The following is a 17,625-nucleotide window of genomic DNA, read 5'->3' as shown; positions in this document are numbered from 1 at the left end:
CAAAAAAGTAAATAACAAATTTAGACTTGTATCACTAACACATTTTTTCTTCCACTTGTTCTCTCCAGACTTTTACTTTTAAAACACTTTAGAGGTTAAGTGCCTTGCACGAGAGTATTTCATCTGTGGCTAATGAGGCAGGTAAAAATACTGCTTGTGTATCTGGCTGTTTCAGGCTCAAACAGGTGGCGGTAATGTGTGCAAGAGAAAGGGATAGCATAACACCATCCATTAGCTTTAGAGTTTTCCTTAGTAATTACTTTTAACAAACCATCTGAGACTTGGTTCAGATTTGTTCCTCAAGGACTTCAGTCAAGGCCGTGACTCACTCTTGTCTGTTTCATTTAGCCAGAATAGGGTGTGAGGTAATAAATGCAAATCTCTGCTTTAAATCCTATTGTGAAAAGCTCAGTAAGGTCAAACATGGTCGCACAGATTATCCCTGTAAACCTCATCTGTCTTATAGAATGTGGGTGTCTCCGTCCTCTCCACTCAAATTAAGACAAAATATTATGGCAGTTTGCAGTGCAAATTTGCCAGTAATGCAAGTGGCATGCTGACAGCTGTGCCCAAATGATCTCTCGAGTCCCGTTCCCAAGCGTGCACGCGGATGGAAGCACCACTTCAGCAAGCAACTAGACAGACTGCATTATGTAAGCTGATTTCTGATTATACCATTCAAGAGCACTGATGGGAATCTACTTAGACTCTCAACCATGGGCATTCACTGATTCTTTTTTTTCTGGATTTGGGGAGTACACTCCTAATGAAGTGAAGACTTTGAATCACAAAGACTGGTGGCATTCCCACACTTTACGACACAGCCATCTTGCAAAAGCCTGAGTTTAACACTTTGACGGCAAAACGAAAACAAACAGAAAAGTTAAGCAGTTTCATTACACAAATCCTTCAGTTTTTTTCTTTTCAGCAGTATCAACTTCCTCGGACCAAAATACTAACAGTAGCAATGAGGGTAAACCCAGGGCTGACTTCAAACACACCTATCAATAGCTCTGTGTGGTAATGGCTGGACCTTATGAAATGCTGACATTCAACATACACATTCAGCATTTACTTCTGTCATAATGTACTACCCATCTCCAAAATGTCAATCAGTTTGAGAGAAGAAGTGTCCCTCTCATGTTGATTAAAATTAGGGCCTGCTAGATATGCAAAAAATAAATCATACTGCAATTATTTTGGCAGATGTTGCGATTGCAATCGGAATGGTTATTTCTGCATTTCATTTTCACTCCAAAAAAAATTCAAAATCATGATATGATTTTTGTTGGGCCTTGCACCAAACAAGCATGTTCCCTTACGTCTGGAGAATATGATTTGTGGGCCAGGGCATCTCTGTAGCACCACAATGCTCATGGTGCTAACAATTCACAACAATGATGTGACACATTTTACCTTTATCAGAAAAATTGCAGCTCCTGCTATTTGGCTATTGCACTTGGCCCTATTGCAATTTCAATTATATTTCTGATTAATTGAAATGCATTTGTGAAACTTTGCTTTCCATTATTATTTTTCTTCTATGAATACAAATAAAAGCCAAGTCCAAGGAAAACTGGAGTTAAGTTTCAAGGTTTTCACATAATGGGAGCATTATTCTGCAGATGTGGAGTGTCAACTTTTGAACTTCACTGTGAACTCAATTGATCAACCACATTGAGGACTGCACCTCTCATGCACCACTCATCCTCACTACACTCCAAACGAGATGGATTTCATACCACAGACTACGTATGGGCGCTTGGTTGTTGTTACAACTGAATAATAATGAAAGCTAATGAATTTGTGACATATCCTTCACACAGAGACACCCTCTCTTATTTTAATGACTATTTTCGATGTGTGATCCACCAGTCTCCTCCCATCCCTTAATCAGAACTGGCAGAAGACCATTACAATGTGAATCTCTCAGGAAACAGGGGCACTATGAGTGAACACACTAGCAGGTAATTTGTGGGCAGTAGATTCATCTCCCCCAGCGTGGGCCGAGTCGAGCCAAACGAGACACCAGAATGAGATTGTCACAGCCAATTGCATTTTCATTCAACATTCTGCAAATCAGTTCATTTGTTTGTTTAATGGAAACTGTTCCCTCTGAAATGATTTGCTATTCCTTCTGGGAAATTACTGGCTTTTGTGAGCATAAATGAGAAGTGGTCGAGTAGATGAATAGTTTTTTATGAGGCAGTGACTGTGAGAGGACATGATTCAGAATCTTGCAAACAATCACAACCACTTCTGCTATCTGCGAGTTGATGCAGCTCTTGCGCTTAAGAGGTTGGCAGCTTAGAGCAAGCTTCCAGTTTGTCTCCTGTTTTAAACACTGTAGCTGTCCTGTCAGTACAGACAGTCCTAAACACAACCACCATACACAAAAACATGAGGAGAGAGTTGTAGGTTGAGAGGAATACATCCGAAATCATTCGGTTTCCTAGCAGCTACAAGCACTTTAACCACAATTTCTCCAGCAGTAATGCTGAGTAAAGGACTGTGGTTGCACAGGTCAGCTGCCAGATGTCAACATGTGTCTGAAATTTCTGAACATAACTCAAGGTCTAGCTGTTAAGCAGGGCTTTCCATTTGTCTTCAACCCACTATCCCTGGATAAACAAAGTTTCATACACATACACAGATTAGATAACCCAATGAACAGGGTGTAACTGCACTGATGGTGATTTTTGATACACAAGTATGTTTAATACAACTGTCAAATTAACTGTAAAAGAAGCAACAAAAAAATAAAAGTACCATTTTATAAACCATACATGTATGTTTGAAAAGCTTAAACATTTTGTACATATTTGTACTAGAACCAATACGCATTAAGGATGCACTAATCTGACTTTTTCTCTCCCTGGTAACAATCAGGTTCAGGGTATCTGTCGATACAATTCTTTTTCAGATCAAAATCTGTAAACCACATCCACTGTGTGTAACTCAGTGGAGTGACTTTAATGAGTCTGCAGCCTGTCATGATTGAATGAAGGTAATAGATAGACTGACAAAGAAAACTGTTTGTAATGTGGATCGGCCACAGCTGGCCAATACCCATCATCAAGTTCGGCATCAGCACAGGTATGGTGCATAAGACTGTTGCAACCCTAACTTACTCCAAAAATCATATCAGTGTATCCACAACTTAAAATCATGAGGCAGCGGGAGGGAAAAATGTGGAAGTTCAGACTGAGGGACAGACCGACTCAAGAGTGAATTACAAAAACAAGGTGCAGTGCCACTGACACGTCACTAAACACATACTACTTTTTCACTTTTGTAGGTGCAGCTGCTTTCACTCTGCCCAGAAAGTTCAGATATATCTGCCCTCACCTTGGCTCCATGGCTCCAAATCCAGAGGTATACTTCCTACCAGTCCAAATGTCTTACATTTCCCAGAGGAGTATGCATGAGCTTACTGTGGCAAAATTAGACAAAGTAAGAATCACACTTCATCAAACACTCTATTTAAAACCCAAACTGTTATTGCTGCAAGCTGCATCTTTTATGACTGCTTCCTTCCTGAGTAATTGTTCATTAGCTGTATAAAACAGTGGATAATGACTCAGATTCTAACTCTGACTAGTCATTTTGCTGCACAGGATTGTTTTGAAGAGCTTTACTCTCCTGGTTTAGTTCACTAAAAAAAAATTACCATAACGGGGAGATGCCAAAATGCTGCAAATGCATCCACCATCACTTGCACTGTTTGGCCAAATGTAATGCTTAAAGCTTTATATATTAACTATAATCCACAATTTGGTTGAATACAAGATGATTTCACCTCAAAACTATTAAAACACACAAGTCTGCACAGGGCAAGATTGCTTAGTCAATCCCAAAAATAGTTGATAATTCCTTGCAAAAATATTATTTCAGAATCCTTTTAATAGAATATTCACATGATTATTCATGTTCTTCACCGCTCAAATATTTTTACATGATTTATGCATTCATAATTTATTTGGTCAAAATGTGATGCACATGCAGTTTTTCATAATAGCTGTTTGTAATTATGTCCATGTTAGAAAAGGAACATGTCAATTTAAATGTGTACATCTTTACCTGAGACAGAGAAACAATAATGAGCATTTTTCACCTCATCAACAATGAAAACATCATAGTATCATTCACCATACATGTAGGTCAACTCGTCTGGAATTCATAGTTAGGAGACTCCCCAGGCTCATCAACCAGGCATGAATAATCCATGTCCAGATTTCAATTAGCCTGCTAGCGGGACTCATCAATGTGTGTGTGTGTGTGTGTGTGTGTGTGTGTGTGTGTGTGTGTGTGTGTGTGTACTCCAGAAATAACTAACTTTAACACTGATGAGACAGACAAATGCTGGGCCTGGAGCCATTGCTCACTTACAGATGTCGGTGTTAAGTAAAACCCAAACAGGGTGAGAGATCCATCTGTTTTGTCTTCCATATCTCTTTCTTTTCTCTCCTATTTGTGCGACATCACCTTCACTTAGAGCAGCTGCGCAGAAATATAACATTACAATGTCTTCTGATCAAATTAGGCTAAAAATAGCTCAGCTGTTTAGTGGGTCCCTCTTTCTTCAGAGCGCTGCAGTGGCACTGAACCTGGTCATGTTGAGCTAAATGAGATACATGTAGATGACGATATGTAATCGCTGATAATCTTGTCCTCCATATCCCTCTCCTATTACTCTAAACTTCCTCGTCTCCCTCTGCTGCAAAAATAGATGTTCAGTTGGTCTATTTTTTCTCAAAAGGACCTAAGAAAAGAGCTGTTGCTGATGCAGTTTCCCTTGTGTTAAAAATAAGGTTAAATAAGGAAAAAACTTAGCAAATTGCTCAAGTGAAAATGTCGTTATCATCAAGAAATGTAGAAATTATTTTTAAATATCTTTCTATTTACCTTTAAGATTTTGCCACTTCTTATTGCTGGATTCCTTAGCTTCAGATAAAGGTGTAAAGAGGTATTTTGTGCTGTGTGTATGGCTTTATATCCACATCACTGCTGCCGTCTGACAACATCCAATATCCAAAAAGCCACCATTTATAGACTTTACTTTCCTTATGTAACTACCTATGCATTTTTCATATTAAACACATTTAGTTTGGAAAGCACCTCGACTGCGGAATCTGCTCAGTGACCACACAAACCACCGGTCGAACAACACTTGCTGGAAAGTGGGAGTATTGAGAGTGATTTCCTCCCTTTGGGATTCAATTGCTTAACCTTTGTGTTGATAGCAACCATAAAGTTTAACTACCCTTTAGGCCTGTATATCTGTAGTAGTCGACATGTCTTTATCACAGTCAAAGAGAAGTGATGTGAAAAGAGGCCCATTCTCTGGTATTGGCATACTTATACGTGCTGTGAAGTAGGATATAAATTATATAGCATGACAAACTGAACACAAATGGGTATAGAGATAAACTGGCTTCCAGAATAGGCACGAATCTGCAGCCTCTACCTCTGACTGACATAAATTATGATCAGAACACAGGGAAATATACAGAAAGTGAGCAACTGCTCTTGCAAATCAGATTTTACTGCTGATTTGTGTTAGGGTCCACTTGAAAGACCCTTTTTACATGAAAGAAGGCTTCTCAATGAGCACTGTGTGTTGTGTTTGCGCACACGGGAGAGTGTCCTCGTGTGTCATCACCACTGTCAGCAGTTCTCATGGCTGATTTTCTGTAATCACATGCTCAATGTATCCACACAAAAAACACACATTCATGCACTATATGGAAACAATACCACTGTATTTTGTTTAGGTAAAACCAAATCAAACGAGATTAGGGCAAAACCTTGGACCACGTAGTAGTATTTGCATTCTGCCTAGTTTTAGCCGGTTTCAGCCCTTTATGTCTGCTTCTCTCCTCCTTCTCATTTACATGTTTTTCTATTTCTGTTGCCAGAAAATGAAACAAGTTTGAAAAAGGGTTAAGGTCCTGTCCATGGGTATTTTCTAAAATGTAACCTCTGAAGCTCAGTTTTCAGTTTAGACAGGGAAAACTGAGTTTTTGGCTTGTAATGTCATTGTTGTTTGCCTACTGGAGCCAGTGATATCATTTCCAAGCTGCTGCTCTGCACTGCTAAAATCCTGATTTTATAACCATGACACTGTCTGACAAAAATCACCAAACACATAAGTTAAATAAAACATCTGTGCAGTGATTTTAACTACATATAACTACTAAAATTATCACTCAGAGATAGTTAGAAGCTCATTAGCTGCCATGCAGTCAGCAATGAAAGGCTTGTCTGCGGATGGAAAGCCCGACCTCGAGAACTTAATCACCATCATGCTGCCCATCTGTATGAGAACTAACAGGCAAGATAAACATTTGAGCTTCTATGTTCTCACTCATTCATAAGAAAGATATCAAATCTCCTTGAATCACATGATCTCCTTGCACGTTTCAATATTTACTGTTCACACTGTACTCAAGATTATACCAGTTCTTTACTATATCCAGGCTTGGGCTTGATGACCTACAGTATATATGACTTTCTCAACTATCAATTTGCTTGGACCAAGCTGTGTTGCTCCGCGGTATATGTTCAGGACTCTTCTGGCTGTGGAATGCCATTAGAGGTCCAGTGACAGGGTCAAAGGGTCGTTGCCTAAAGACTTATGTAAACAGCTTAGGACAAACACTAAAAAACCAGCTTGAGACCTGCACTTGCCCTCCCTTTCCTTTCATCATTACATTTATTGTAAACGACACAATACGGTGCTTTGTGTGTGGGTTTGTTAGTTAGTTTGAACTCTAGTCCATTTATAAGACAACAAAAGAATTATCCTTGTGACTCACCTTGTGTTCTGGCAATAATTGGACATGCACTGACTATAGGGTTACACAGACATTTTAGTGAATATATTGAGGAAACATTAAATATGATTCAGTTAACATTCTTTGTGCTGTGAACACAACCAGCGACTATTTACCTTCATCATCGGTTCATCTTCAGATTATTTTACCAATTATTTTATTTCATTTTATCATATATGATGAAACAAAAGCAAATCTACACATTTGAGAAGATGGAACCAGGAAATGCCTTCACATTTTTACTGGAAAAATAACTGATTGATTCTCAGAACAGTTGTTGATCTTTTTTTTTTTCCATCAATTAATGAATTAGATGTTTCAGCTCTAAACCATTGAAAAAATGGGCTAAAATTTGATTTTTTTCTGGCATTAAAGGGGTCAAAAGAATACATGGATACCACAGGCACTAATGATTGAAATAATGAGACTGTGGATACAAGCAACCAAACTTGAGTTTCCTTCTTCACATGGAGAGGAGCTGGTTAGGGTGGGGCTCTGACACCTGGTTAGGATTCCCCCTGGACGCCTCTCCATGGAAGTGTTCCAGATATGTCCAAGAAGGACAGCCCTGAGTAGACCTGAACATGCTGGGAGGGATTATATATCCATGGGGCCCAGGGGTGCCTTGGGATCCCCCAACAGGAGCAGGAAGAAGTACAGTAACTAGGGAGAAAGGAGATCTGGGATACTTTGCTTAACCCTGCTACTACCCTGACCCAGATCAGAAGTGTCAGCAAAAAAAAAAGCTGTAGTCCAAAATTACAGTGTAAATATCCATCTGGTCATTAAAAACCACACTGGTCAACCCACATTCGACCCATTCCATGGCTGCTCCGTCAATTACGAAGTTGCTGAAGAAGGCACTGTTCAGACCCTGAGGCTTTCCTGATTACTCACTACAGGGAGTCCAATCCTCACAGGGAGGAGTACAGCGAGGCTGACTGGCCCTTTTTGCAGTGAGAAATACAGCTCTGGGAAGAAACCTGCCATGCCAGAGAAAGTGAGACAGACATAAGTCCAAGTGACATTTTGACCTGCTTTTGGCCGACATCATACCACCCTGAGAGGGGCTGTTTGTGCTATTCGTATCCACTCTGCTCTGCACTGCAGGACGAAAACCATGGTCTTGACTCATTTTGAGGACTGAGACAATGTGATGCCAAGTGGGTTGATGAGCCGTGACCTGATTTGATTATGCCCAAACAACTATCATTGGGACTACTTCCTGTTAATGTTTCATGTTTTCTAATAACTGCACATTTCGTTAAGCATCACTGGTAATTTCTTGACTGTGGTGGCATGCTGGGATGATTTCCTTTCTGGCGTCCCTCTCCTTCCCATTTCCTTACGAATCACTGGGGTTCCTAAAGTTTTTATTTGTCAATGACACACAATTAGACACACTTTACACCTCATTAGATCCTGATGAAATCGACACAATGGTGCTTCAAGGCATCCCTTCTCAAAATTTTTTATCTGTTTGGGTAAGATCTACAAACTGTAGATCTAAAATGTACAACAGAATGTGATTGTGCTGGTGTTAATGAGGGTTAAAATGTGTTACTGATCATTTTCTACTCAGTTCCCCAAAGGAAGAGAAGGGGCACCCTGCCATAAACACTATGCATCATTATCACGTCACCACCCACTGGAACACAAATTCACACTCACCCTTCAATACGCTGTCCCAACCCTGCGCACCCTTTCACACATGGATACATTGTGAAAAATGACGCAAGCTTAAGGTCAAGTCATCAAGTCATGTCTCCCTCAGCAAACTTCCCTCTGGACTGTGAAAATTACAACATCCACACCTAACAGACAGGTTAAAATTTTCTTAAGCAAACAAGCCAAACAAAGAGACAAAGTGGACCACAAATCACAAGGTTTTTAATCAAACCAGCACCAGCTACGAGGCTTGTTATACAAATAGAAGGTAACAATGAACCTTGAAATGATCATAACACCTTATTTCTAAAAGCAGACCTGCAGCATATGGCTCAGGGAACCCCTGTTAATTTGAAACCCTGGAAACCACTGCCCCATGGCTGTGGCTTCCAACATGCTGGAAGTTCACTGAGAAGGAAGCCTACAGTATTGTAGTTATTGGTGTAATGGATGAGTGGGTGGGTCCTTTGCACAGATGTTGCAAGTTTTCATTATCTGTTAATCCTGCAGCCTGAATCTGCAGAGGCATAAGTATTTACAGAATACGAAAATCAATGTCCACATCCATTTTACCATGGACCTTGATGATGATGATAATAACAATAATAATAATAATTTTCAGCAATTTCTGTGAGTTCTTCTTATATTAAGCTATTTAAATGTGATTCAGGCACATCAGTGAAAAGAGGGTAAGTCTGCATCTTACCATCTATGTTTTCTCTGTCGCTGATGTGCTGGAGATTGCAGCCCGTGTCCTCGCGACTCAGCTCCGGCTCCGGCCGGTAGGTCTCCAGCCGAGAGTGGTTGTTCCTCCGGTGTTTTGGGCTTGACGACACACAGCAGGAGGTTGTATTCCCCATGGTGTAAGCAGGTTTTGGCGACTAGTGTCCTCTCCCAAAAGTGTAGCCTGTCTTCAGCCCTCTGGCTGTGCTTTTAGCGCTACTACAAGAGAGAAAAAACGGGGCGGTAACGCGGATAGGCAGACCTGGTGCAAACTACAAACTGGCCCGCTATCCGTTAGCGTTACACGCCCTTCTCTCGGTTCTAAAATGTGCTTAGATGGATAAGTGGAGTCATTTAAAAAGCTGATAAAACGCCAAAGTAGAATAATAAATCAAGAGTAGCCCACCGTCCCCTTCCAAACCTCCAGGCGAGGGCAGATAGTGCCTCTATATTAACAGGCTTCGGTTTCACTGTCGACTCCGTCGCCTTGTAATTCCCATCCGCGAGTCCGGTTTTCTTCACACACACATTTTGACACACCGTTACTTTATGGCGACATGAATGAATAAGAGGACATGATCCTGTAGTTTGTCGGGAGAGGATGTTTTTGCTCTCAGCGCTACATGGTTGCCGATATAGTGTAGACTGCTGCTGCTGCTGCTGTTGCTGCTACATCCGCTGCCGCGTTGCTTTCAATTGCATCCTGTAAAGCCGGGGAATTAAGATAAGAAATGGCTTCGCAAATTTATATTGATTCCATATAGTGGTTTTTACGTACGAAAGATCGACAGAAAACAAAATAATTGTGTTTTGAGAGAGTAAAGGGGAATTTAGCCACCGTTTTGATTTAAACCTCTGGATCTTGTGGTATTGTTTGAATTTTGTATGTTGTTCAACTTTAAAAATAATTTGCTCAGAAAAAAGTACAGTAGCAGAGTTCCGTTTTAGCTTCTGTTGCTGACTCTGTAGTCTTAGTGTTCGCTTTTTATACCTCTCTTGCAGTTTATTCAGGGAAAGGGGGCGTATATGAATGCAAGTAGAAATTACAATATGTCCGGCAGCAAGTAAACATATCTTAAAAAACCTACAGCACTGTGGCTGTAATGGAAAAGGTTCCGGTTCAAGTGGGTGGTTACAAGTGTGTAATAAATGGACAATTACGGCAGGGGATCTAATGGGATAAAATAAATAAAATAAAATAAACACAGTGTATAATGGAATAGAATAGAAACATCTCAATGATTCAAGTGGGTTCCTGTGGCCCACTATTTTCGATTTGTTCCTTTTCATTAATATTTATCTACAGTTATTATAATAACAATAAACTAAGCATATATTGGAATTTGTTCTTGCTTAACCAGGTGGGTTGGCACCACTGCTATATCTGTAGCAGTGTCCCTGTTTATTTTTCCTGTTGTGAACCCAAACATGGACATCTGTCGTTTCCTTCTTACCCATATTTGTGTGCCAGTTAATTATTTGATCTTGTCTGATGACTGACAAATCCATTAGGGCTTTGCTTTGCCTGTGTCAGAGTAAAATGGCTGCTCAGTCCAAATCTCTCTGCAGTATTAAGTTGGATTAGTAGAGGTTAACATAAACAAAGTGGAGTCCTGAGGAATATCCTAATCCATTCACATGCTCGCTTGACATGTGGGACAGTGTGTGCTGATGCCTAAGACTAATAGTGATGATGCTGGAGACTGAGGGATGTATGAGAAAAGATTGGCTTGTTGCATGATTGCACAGGTTGAAATGCTGTACTAAAAGATCAGGCATGGTGCTGTAGTGTAGCCTGCTGGTACTACAGCTGCATTGCATTTAATAATGACATTACAGCCTGTTCCAGGTTTTTAAGAAAATGCATTTTGTGATCTGAAAGATGTTTTTTGCACCTATGACGCGAGGGGTATCTGTCTCAAAACCTTCACTTCTCATCTTAAAATTATAAGAAGGAGAATCCAGCAAACCAAGAACTCAGACTAAAGAGTGTGCTGTAGCTGTGTTTGGAAGCATTTTACATATTATAGGCAAATCAATTTGTGTAGTGATGAGCGACTTCACCAGAGACAATGACGTTTCATTTGCTGTTGTCTCTGTTTACACTCAGACAGTATTTCCTTTTCCCCACTGCTGCATTCCACAGTTTTGTCTCTATCAGTGTGGAAGTTGTCTGTGTTTTGTTATACGCTGGACAGGAATAAGGTTTCACAATAGGCCCAGGTGCAAGGCAAGTCTCAGTGGTATTAGATTCTTTCTTTAGTTCCTTTTTTTCCTTCCAATTATGACTCACCAATAAACAGTGCATGGGAGTGAAACCAGGAGACCCACAGTCACTGCAACCAAACACAAAGCAGTGAAGATGAAGCACAAAAAAACAATAAGAGACATTTTAAACATCTTTACTTGAGGTGTTACACTAGTCTTTTTCTATAGAAATGCAAACTTCAATTATGTCTTTACCATGTTCTTTTGGTGTTAAATCTTCTCATATCAGGATTTGTTGGCCAATATCTGACTATAGAACCTACACACTTTCCCTTTTACTGCAACCAATTCTCGAGGAGAATGCCAGTGTTTAAATATTAACATTTTTCCAGCATGAACTGTGTAAACAGTGTGGCTCTACCACAACATGCCTGTCATCTACAAAAGGCAACAAAAGATGAGTCAGGAGAAGATCTGCTTTTCCAGTGAGTCCTTGCCATCAAGTTGAGTTATCACGGAAGGACAGCACATCGTGCTCAGAGCAGAAACCCAAGGTTGAGACTCCGCACGGCAATGAAAGCTTTATCAAATACTCATAATGGAACTTTTACCTGGGTGATTGCTTGATTAATTCAAGGTATAAGTGCTTTGGTATTTTTCTTTCATTACTCTCTCAAGCTCAGGTTAACAAATAAACTCACTTGTTTTGACTTGCTTTACAAACACTAATCATGTAGGCCCTCTTTTCTGTCAGTACCCTAGTTAACAGTGAACAATGTGTACAATGTGTGTGTGTGAAAACAACATAGAAAGACAAGTAAGAACTTTATTGAGGCAAATACATTTTTAAAAAACATCTGTCTAAGACCTTTAAATACGGCGTGGTGATGACAAGACAACAGCTAATGTGTTAAATAAAACCGACACTGAAGTTAAAAAGCTGGATTTCAGCATCAACTTTGACATTAAAACAAATGAGTTACATAAATGCACTTCTAAGTTCAGCCAGGTATACTGAGACTAAGCAAAGTGAATTAAAACAGTAAATTAATACAATTTCCACAAACGCATGTATGTTGTTGTTGTGAACTAAATGTACACCTGTTCATATTAAGACAAGTTTTTGTTTCTATTTTTTCCAAACTATGCAGTTGTATTCAAAACTCTAAAAATGCAGGGGAAACCTGCCCAAATAAATATTGATGCCACAGGTCAGAAGCAGAAAAGTCCTTGTAGAGATGCACAACAGATCCTGGTGGGTCTGTACGTTAAATATGAGGGATGGGTGGTGGGTGATAAATGCAGTGGGTGTTAATTCCTGTTAGTGTGCTTGCATCAGGAGTTCTGAAGTGGAGTAAAATAAAACACAAACATTGCAATTTGATCAGATTCCCTTTGAACATTTGGTTTATGACAGTGTTTCCCTTAATAAACATCCATAGTAAAATAGACCATCACAAAGGCTTTCAACTGACAGTACATTAATAGAGCCAAATTATACAACTAATCAAATTAGAATGTAAAATGCAGTGCAGTTTAGGTGATAAAGGCATTAGTAACTATTTGGTATTTGGATGTTCAGGTTTTTGAAGCACTGCAGCTGGGCTGTCAGGTTCTGATTCTCCTGCTCCAGTATTGCAACCCGTAACTTCAGTTGGTCCTCATATTCCTCCTTCCCCTCCTGCATGCTCTGGCAGCCTGCCCGTGCAAAGGGACCTAAGCTCCTCGTAATACTCCCTGACAATAACCCTGACCTGAAACAAGGTTCATGTTTTTCCTGGTTGTGGTGCCTGGGTAATTCAGAGCCAGAAACATTGACATCATCATGTAAACACATTTAACAGCAAGGACAAGGAGTGTTTTGTGTGAGTGTGTGTTCATGTGAGTGTTTGTGCGTGTGTCTGTATAAGCAAAACCAGAGTCCTCAAGACACCCCACAGAAGCAGACGACACAGTTCCACACAGTCGTGGTTCCTCCTCTCTCTTTGAGGAATCATTCGACTTTGTGTCGATAGATGTCCTTTAAGGTTCTAAGCTCCTCAATCAAAGTCTTGTTTTGATTTTCGAGCACAGCCACGCGATTTTCAAGGCATTTGACATATTCCTTCTTCTTTCGTCGACACTCCCGGGCGGCTTCCCTGTAGGCAACAACAGTTACCATGAAAAAGAAGCCTTAACATTTGGCTTTTCTCCCAGATACAACAGAGAACTCATTCTATCCATGAAATCAGTTTACATCAAGGGGGAAAGAGAGCTCCCATTACAAAGCATACAAAAGATTTTCTCGTGTGGGCACAGAATGTTTGAAGATTATGAACATGTTTGTGACATTAGACGCCTTCGGGATTGGACTTCACATAATGGAGTCAAGCCAAGGAGTAGGATGTCATGAACCAAAAAACAACCAAAAAATAAACAAGCATAATGATTCAGTGGTGACTGATCGTAGTAAAAATCATCATGTGGGATGACAGGGAACATGCAAACAAGAAAAGTAGGAGTCAGCGTCAGCAGCAACACAAAGTTGTTTACAGCAAACTGAGCTCAAAGTCTTCCACAGACAGCAAGCAGAAATCACACTGAAAGCAGCGGGTAATCAATTTCGCTGACCAGCAAATCAGACCTATCCACATACAACTGACCTACTTTCAATGTCCTAATAGTTCATATCAGCGAACTCACTCTTCCCTCCAAACATACCATACGTTACAGAGCAGATAATGGGCAGACAACCTAAAAATTAGCAGCTTAAGACTCTGGATGGTGTAGAATCATGCAGGAGAGTGATGATAGGCTTGTGGATCTTTTTATGACATGCAGCTATTGTCATCCAGTGGCACTAGGTATTTGCCAGGTGTTAGTGTACTACACAGCAGGCACAGCAGAAAGGATGTTGGAAGAAAGTCTCCGAGGGACATACAGTGAAGGTGTCCAATAGAGCCAGACTGCTGTGTCCAAGGCCAATACCGATATTAACATTTGAGAGTTCCAACAATAAACTGGCCAATAGTCATTTTGTTATACAAACATAGAAAATTTTTGGGTAAGGATCCCTTAAATGTGTTAGTCAGTGCACTCTGTTGGAAAAAGTCATGTAACAGAGACATTGTTCTTAAATAAACAAGATAAAACGTCTTCATTAATGAGCTTAAGGTCCTGGCACAGTAGGTGCATTCCCTACTTCCAGTTGTTACGCTACGTTAAGCTAATCAGATGCTGGCTGTTCCTTTCCTCCTCCACTTAGCGTAGACATGAGAACGGTATCAATCATCTCATGTAGCTCGCAGTAAGAAAGCAAATAAGCTCCTTATTTTTGGCATTCTGTACCGAAATTTCACTTTAATTACGAGCCACTATATACACTGATACCAATATATCTAATATAGCCAATATCAGCTGATAATATCTGCTGCTAATATAGGTATGGCTCATTTATCGGTCTAATGTCAAGGCTCATGAGTGTGAATGGTCCTCTCTACCTGTTCTTCATCAAGCGGAGCTCTCTCTTTTGTAAGGCGTCTGCGACAGGTTTCATTGGGGTATGAGCACTGGCTCCTGCCACCCCCTGTGGGAGGCTGGAGCTAGGTTTATGCAGCTGGCTGGCAGTCAAGTCACCTGTGGAACCTGGGGAGACACAAAACAAGCCCATTACAAATCTATTAAGAAGCATGTGTATAAAATTCTTCCTAAGAAACTACTAAACTTGCTAGTTTCAAACTAATGATTTCCTAAACTAGGTTGCACCAGTCAAACTAAAGTTATATCTTATGTTTTAAAGACTTCAGTAATTTGTAAGAATTTGTTCCCAGGAAACATCTGTTGTGCCCTCCTATTAAGTTATCAATTGTGCATACAGCAAATCACTATTGTCACAGCAAGCCTTAAAATAAGTTATGTTACAGTTTAATGGGGCAAAGCAATTAATTAAAGATTAAACTTTAACTAAACTTTACTGCCAATGCTTTGCAAATGAATGGACTTTTATGGACTTTAGTTCTATTCAAACGAGAATGAGCAGGAAAATTATCAGATTATGCTAACTTAATGAATGCTATTTTTGGCAATTTAGGCTAATGTTATTAGCATAACATATGGAAATTTGAGTTAAACTATACTGTGTTATGTCTTTCTATTAAACAGAATTTTATAGATATGTCAGCAATATCTTATTACTAATTTTACTGATCAATATAAATGGGTCTTATATTAGCAAGCTAATGTTGGTAGTGTGTTTGGTGCAATAGTTGCACTTAGTATAAATATTTGTAACAACTTATCCCTATGCCAGTAGATTGCGAGGTGCAATGGGTTTTATTTAAATTTTTAATAATTGGTAATAACGTACAAATTTCCACTTAGAAAACATTTACATTAAATTTAAAAAGATCTGGTGCACTGTGTTTAGAGACAGATAAAACTAGCATAGCCTAAATAACTTCTTTCAGTATGACTTTTTTTCTCTATTAAAGTTGAGGCTCTCATTTTCAAAGGTTTCATGAGGATGTTTCAGAAAGTCATTGTAAATTCACTGTAGTTTCACTAGATGTTAAAGATTTCAAAGATTTTGTCTATCCCATGCTCATAAATAATGTGCTGTGAAATTAAGTATCGCATATGAGGCTGTGGTAAATAGATAATGATAATGACAATAATAAAAATTATAAATGTATATAATCATATATTATGCGTATAAGTGACTGAATTCAACATTTAATTCCCTCTTCTTTTATCTCTCCAGGGTACATATAGTTCTCTTCCTCCAAACTAAATCAACCACATATTGTGTTGTAAAGGTCCTTGGGATAAGATCTTATCAAATGTGTGGCACTGAAAAAAAAGTACAGAGTTACAGATGGTGAAATTTTTATCTACTTATCCTTCTGTTCACTGTTTGCTCAGTGCCAGTAGAACTCACTGCTCCTCGTATTATAATACACTGATAATTAATTCTGTGATATGTTGGAATCAAAGGGAACTGCATATTATCACAGCATGGCCAGCAGCTGACGTCAATGTACATCGTATTCACTGGTTCACATTTACATGTCGCTGCTGGGGGCCTGTTCCAGGAAAAGCAGTGACGTCAGCTACTGCTGCTATGTGCTGTGAGTGGGCAGAGCACTGAAGCATTTCACAGAGGGGAGAGAGAGAGTGAGAGCCAGCAGGTGAAAGAGAAAGAGAGAGAGAGAGAGAGAGAGAGAGAGCGAGAGCGAGAGAGATAGATAGAGAGAGAGAGACAGAGAGAGAAAGACACACAAGCAGGGTCAGTGTAAATGTTTCTTTCTTTATAAGCTTGTTACAGCTGACTGTGAGAGAAAATGAGGCTAATATTTCATTGGATCCTTTGCTACTTTTGTAATCAGAGATCAGCTACTCAGAGAAGCCAGCTTATTTTAAGGAACTGTTGGATATTATAATGGTGGTGGTGTAGTCACTGAAAAACATGTATAAATATGTAAGGAAGCTCACAATAACTTTTTAATTCCAATACTCCTGAATTAACTGAATTTTCCCACACTGATTGCTGACATTAATTACCACTAACTATATTTTAAGACATTCATAAATTAATATTTCAATTTAACAAGAATGTTTAAAAAAAAAAAGACTTTTAGGCAGCAAAGAAGATGATAGCAAACATACCTGTTTCTGTCTCATCCCCAGTTACAGCCATACTAAATCTACTCCCAGCTTTTCCAAGAGAAAGTGTCCCCTTCAGAGTCTTCTCTCTGACTGAAATGTTACCACAGCGAACAGCGAGGCTATGTGTGCAATTTACAATTAGAGGCATTGACATCAGCATGACATCACTGGCCTCCTGATGTCAACAGTATGGTTTGCTCTCTACTCAACACAGCACTATGAGTCAGGGGCTCTGCTGTTTGTCTTTGGGAAGGAATGTTCTTCAGCGAGACTGAAGGACAACACTGAAGATATGGCTTGCTGAAAATGGACAGGCAGTAGAGCTTTGAATCATTTGGGCTCCAACAAACACAGAAACCTCTTTTATGATTAAAACTTTGTGTGTGTAAGCCAGAAACAACATTTGCTAACATACAGTGCTTTTTAATTGCTAGAAATAAAAATGGTATATCTTGATAGAAGTCACTTTGAAAATGGTACTTTAATACCACAGAGTGTCTGTATATTTATTCACCACCACAGCAAAATATTACCTCTCAGCTGATAA

The 17,625-nt window shown here is 39.5% G+C and overlaps 2 protein-coding genes across 5 annotated transcripts in view; both read right to left on the bottom strand.

The window, feature by feature from the left end:
* Positions 1 to 9,890, bottom strand: part of ccny (cyclin Y) — a 38,208-nt gene extending 28,318 nt beyond the window's left edge. For all 4 annotated transcript variants that reach the window (XM_022754088.1, XM_022754090.1, XM_022754089.1 and 1 more), the window contains exon 1: positions 9,211 to 9,890. In XM_022754088.1, the coding sequence (XP_022609809.1) occupies positions 9,211 to 9,364 (154 nt within the window). In that variant the 5' untranslated portion in view covers positions 9,365 to 9,890. The remainder of the gene's footprint in view (positions 1 to 9,210) is intronic.
* A 2,357-nt stretch (positions 9,891 to 12,247) lies between these two features.
* On the bottom strand, positions 12,248 to 17,182 carry LOC111228228 (cAMP-responsive element modulator-like). Its single transcript, XM_022754057.1, has 3 exons — positions 17,079 to 17,182; positions 14,915 to 15,059; positions 12,248 to 13,573 (listed from the first exon to the last, which is right to left on the bottom strand). Exons 1-3 carry the CDS (start codon positions 17,107 to 17,109, stop codon positions 13,429 to 13,431), a joined length of 321 nt encoding a protein of 106 aa, XP_022609778.1. The 5' UTR covers positions 17,110 to 17,182; the 3' UTR covers positions 12,248 to 13,428.
* Positions 17,183 to 17,625: the final 443 nt, after the last annotated feature.

This window comes from Seriola dumerili, unplaced genomic scaffold, assembly GCF_002260705.1.
Source record: "Seriola dumerili isolate Sdu_G_001 unplaced genomic scaffold, Sdu_1.0 BDQW01000216.1, whole genome shotgun sequence".
NCBI classification, from domain to species: domain Eukaryota; kingdom Metazoa; phylum Chordata; class Actinopteri; order Carangiformes; family Carangidae; genus Seriola; species Seriola dumerili.
This window is presented reverse-complemented; position numbering and strand designations above follow the sequence as displayed.

Bases quoted from the DNA above. Each gene is read 5' to 3' on its own strand.
- LOC111228228 (XM_022754057.1), bottom strand. From the start codon at position 17,109: ATGGCTGTAACTGGGGATGAGACAGAAACAG. The intron at 15,060-17,078 runs GTATGTTTGCTA...GTGTCTCCCCAG, and splicing joins TGGGGATGAGACAGAAACAG to GTTCCACAGGTGACTTGACT. The intron at 13,574-14,914 runs GTAGAGAGGACC...TGTTGCCTACAG, and splicing joins CTCCGCTTGATGAAGAACAG to GGAAGCCGCCCGGGAGTGTC.